A 4720-nucleotide genomic window follows, 5' to 3' on the forward strand; every position below is an offset into this window, starting at 1 on the left:
ACAGACAGAGACAGACAGACAGACACAGACAGAGAGAAAGAGAGAGACAGAGAGAAAGAGAGAGACAGACTGAGAGAGACAGGGAGAGACACAGAGAGAGAGAGAGATCGATAGACAGACAGCGAGAGACAGAGACCGGGAGAGAGAGCGAGAGACAGAGATAGAGACAGGTAGATAGAGAGAGAGAGACAGACAGAGAGACAGACAGCGAGAAGTGACAGAGACTGGGACAGACAAAGGGGACCAAGAAATGGGAAAAGTGAACGGAGACCAGACACACAGACACACAGACAGACCTGTACTTGCCGACAGAGAGGACCAAGAAATGGGAAAAGTGAACGGGGACCAGACACACAGACACACAGACACACAGACACACACACAGACCTGTACTTGCCGACAGAGAGGACCAAGAAATGGGGAAAGTGAACGGGGACCAGACACACAGACACACAGACACACAGACACACAGACACACAGACACACACACAGACCCTGAACTTGCCGACAGAGAGGACCAATAAATGGGGAAAGTGAACGGGGACCAGACACACAGACACACAGACACACACAGGCACACAGACACACACACAGACAGACCTGTATTTGCCGACAGAGAGGACCAAGAAATGGGGAAAGTGAACGGGGACCAGACACACAGACACACACACACACACACACACACACACACACACACACACACACACACACAGAGACCTGAACTTGCCGACCACAAAAATCACCTGTACCTCTTCACTCCCTAACCCCTCTCCCCTCCCCCTATCCCCACCCCCCTCCCCACAACCTTCACCCTTTCTCTTCTGCTCTGCACCCACCCACCTCCCTCTCTCTCCACATGCCCCCACCTCCCCCTCACCTCCCCCTCCTCCTCCTCCTTCTTTTCTCTCTACTGTCACCGCTTTTTAACTGCCGATAAAAACCACACACACACACACACACACCGACTGCCTTCGAGCCGTTACTTCGTGTCGGAGCTGTGTGTGTGTGTGTGTGTGTGTGTGTATGTGTGTGTGTGTGTGTGTGTGTGTGTGTGTGTGTGTGTGTGTGTGTGTGTGTGCGAGTGTGTGTGTGTGTGTGTGTGTGTGTGTGTGTGTGTGTGTGTGTGTGTGTGTGACATGCCAAAGGTATGGGGCGTGCAAGTCAAAAGAACGAGACCCTAAGCTATAGAACGTTCGGTGAATGATATGTACAGGTTCAGGTTAGACAGAAAGGGAACAGCGTATAAGACAGACCGCACGAACGTTTTGTTTTGTTGTTGTTCTTGTTGTTGTTGTTCCTTCCTCATCATATCTTTTCTTCGTCAGTGACAGTTGAACAGCAGTGGACGGGAAACGGAAAGAAAGATATGAGAAATATTATAGAAAGAAGACAAGGAATATGAGAGAAAATGTGGGTAGCATAAATCAAAACTCAGCAGACAGCTTGCATGTTCGAACAACTTGGTGAAACTTCAACGAACGAACCTCAGAACAGCAACCCGTCTCGGCAACAACAGTATTTAGGAAGTGGAAAGCGGAAGGTCGTTTCTTTCTGTCTACACTCCTACCTCAGAATCACACACACGGATATAGTGTGTATGTTATTACGTACATAATTATGAGGGCGAGGTTGTCGAGACGGAGGACTTTGGCCGGCTTGTGGCTTGGTGATTGAGTACTTTGAAGAGGCTCCAGTCGACGATTCGTTCTGGTATGTGGTGACAGGTGGTAAGCTACTGACGGAGACTTTCGTAGGGATTGGAGCAGCTACATTTCGATCCAGCGGACTGACTGATCTCCTTGATGTGTGGCGTTCGGTGGCAGTCAGTCTTTCTTCTTTTTCTCTTGTGTGTGCGTTGATTCACTAAAGGAAAAGTAAATCATTTGATTGTTCGCCTGTGACAGAAACGAAGAAGAAAGAACAGGCAACTCGATGATCCAGAGAGGTGTGTGTGTGTGTGTGTGCGTGTGTGTGTGTGTGTGTGTGTGTGTGTGTGTGTGTGTCTGTCTGTCTCTGTGTGTGTGTGTGTGTGTGTGTGTGTGTGTGTGTGTGTGTGTGTGTGTGTGTGTGTCTGTCTCTCTCTCTCTCTGTGTGTGTGTGTGTGTGTGTGTGTGTGTGTGTGTGTAAGACAAACAGTGGCTTTCAGGTTCGGTATAGTGATTCGCGATCTCTGTGGTTTGTGTCACAGCTAATACCCATGACTGAAGAAGGAGACATATATGCATTATACAATGCCTTCAAAACAGGTTCTTCAAGCAGTACACACACAGTTCGAACTCCGGATTAACGTGTTTGCTGACCGAATGGTGATCACGTATTTTGGATTGTGCAAAAACACTGTAGCTGATTTTCGCCTGCAAGAAGGAGACAGACAGTGTATTCAGTAGGGTACAGGTTGTGCGTTCAATATACATACACATTCGGTTCCAACTTCACTTCACTTCAAGCTGGATTATGTGCTTTTCTGCAAGAACGGTGATCACATAGTTTGGATTGTGTGCATGCGTTCGTCAGTGTTGATTTTCGGGACATCGGCTGAGCGTTGAAGTATGGTGAGTATATATACACAGCTTGAGTGTTGATTAAAATTTTTCTTTTCTTTTCTAAATTGGATTTGTTTGGTGTGTGTGTGTGTGTGTGTGTGTGTGTGTGTGTGTGTGTGTGTGTGTGTGTGTGTGTGTGTGTGTGTGTGTGTGTGTGTGTGTGTGTGTGTTTGTTTTCTTCAGTTTAACGTCTATTCACTATAAGTGTTCTTAGACGGAAAGGAGAAAAGTAGTGGATAAAGGAAAGGGAATGCATGTGAATATCAGTGAAAGAAAGTGTTCATCTGGTGTTGTCGAGGAAAAGTACATTATAAGATATTAAAGGCTAAAGAGATTGTGGTGTGTAATGGATGAGGTGTCATAGGAAAGAGAATATATGTATGCATATCAAGAAGTATTAACTTACAACAATGTAAATATAAATAGCGACATTAATTAGAATACACCAAAGGAGGATACCAACTAGACTGGAGTTTAAAATTTCCGAAAACATTCTAAGCAATGAATAACCATTCAAAATCTTTTCAGTGGCTGATGGAATATTGGTAAACAAGTCATCAACTACATCTTTTGGATTAACTGTCTTATGCTAGGACAATGAATGAGTAGACGGTTTACAGTTATTTGCTTACCGCATATACATTTTATATTTTTAGAAAATTTTGTACGAAAGGCATTCAAACGAATTCTATACATTAGACTTGTGATTTGTCTTGTATGTGCTGCTGGTGTCAAATTTAGAAAATGTTTGTGTGTGTGTGTGTGTGTGTGTTGTGTGTGTGTGTGTCTGTGTGTCTGTGCGGCTGAGAGAGAGTGGGGAATTTTCAACTGTGCCCGCGCTATCTTGCAATGTACGTGGTTCCAGGCAAGTTATTTGTCATGGCTGGACAAGGAGGAATGTCAGCCAGTGCAGAGAAGTGTTTTCACTTCATGGGGCTTATACATGGCCTTGTGGCCTATCTCGGTCAAACATTCGATACAGCGTGATAAACTTGTCACTGTCACTGGGCCCAGCGCATACATTATAAGGTCCTTCCTCCCCCTCCTCTCCCTACGCGCGCGCGCGCGTGTATGTGTGTGTGTGTGTGTGTGTGTGTGTGTGTGTGTGTGTGCGTGCGTGTGTCTGTGTGTGTGTGTGTGCGTGTGTGTATGTTTGTGCTTGCGTGTGTGTGCGCGCGCGCGTATATGTGTGTGTGTGTGTGTGTGTGTGTGTGTGTGTGTGTGTGTGTTTATGTTCGTGTGTGTGTGTGTGTGTGTGTGTGTGTGTGTGTGTGTGTGTTTATTTTCGTGTGTGTGTGTATGTGTGTGTGTTTATGTTCGTATGTGTGTGTGTGTGTATGTATGTATGTGTGTGTGTGTGTGTGTGTGTGTGTGTGTGTGTGTGTGTGTGTATTTGTGTGTCTGTGTGTGTGTGTGTGTGTGTGTGTGTGTGTGTGTGTGTGTGTGTGTGTGTGTGTGTCCTTTCGTCTGTCTCTTCTTTCTCTCCTCAGTGTCTTCTTTTGCCCCTTCCCTCCTTCCTTCCCTCCCTCCTTCCTTCTCTCCCTCCTTCCTTCCCTCTACTCTCTCTTCATACATATACACTACACACTGATACACAGCCAGCAGTGACTATGAACCAGCGGTAGTTGTAATACCGACAGTCCAGGTTGTCGATCTGGCCCAGGGGTGTGCATTGCATGACTGACAAGCAATCAACAAGCTGCTTGTCACTGACAGGTCAGTATAATTATCGGTCTGCAGGTTTTCTGTCAGTTTCTACCTCAGTGGATGCCTCACCTTGTCATCTGTGAAACTTGACGGGCCCAATAGCCGAGTGGTTAAAGCGTTGGATCTTCAATCTGAGGGTCTCGGGTTCCAATCTCAGTAACGGCGCCTGGTGGGTAAAGGGTGGAAATTTTTCCGATCTCCAAGGTCAACGTACGTTGCAGACTTGCTTAGTGCCTGAACCCCCCTTCGTGTGTATACGGCAAGCAGAAGATCAAATACGCGCGCTAAAGACCCTGTGATCCATGTCAGCTTTCAGTGGGTTATGGAAACAAGAACATGCACCCAGCATGCACACCCCCGAAAACGGAGTGTGCCTGCCTACATGGCGGGGTAAAAACGGTCATACACGTAAATGCCCACTCGTGTACATATGAGTGAACGTGGGAGTTGCAGCCCACGAACGAAGAAGA

General features: G+C 46.5%; 1 protein-coding gene across 1 annotated transcript in view; it reads left to right on the forward strand.

Moving 5' to 3' along the window:
- Nucleotides 1-1384: 1384 nt before the first annotated feature.
- Nucleotides 1385-4720, forward strand: part of LOC143296025 (uncharacterized) — a 127495-nt gene continuing 124159 nt past the window's right edge. Inside the window, exons 1-2 of the mRNA XM_076607771.1 lie at nt 1385-1945; nt 2189-2552. Of these exons, the coding sequence (XP_076463886.1) occupies nt 2550-2552 (3 nt within the window). The 5' untranslated portion in view covers nt 1385-1945; nt 2189-2549. The remainder of the gene's footprint in view (nt 1946-2188; nt 2553-4720) is intronic.

This window comes from Babylonia areolata, chromosome 21 (genome assembly GCF_041734735.1).
Source record: "Babylonia areolata isolate BAREFJ2019XMU chromosome 21, ASM4173473v1, whole genome shotgun sequence".
Lineage (NCBI taxonomy): Eukaryota > Metazoa > Mollusca > Gastropoda > Neogastropoda > Buccinidae > Babylonia > Babylonia areolata.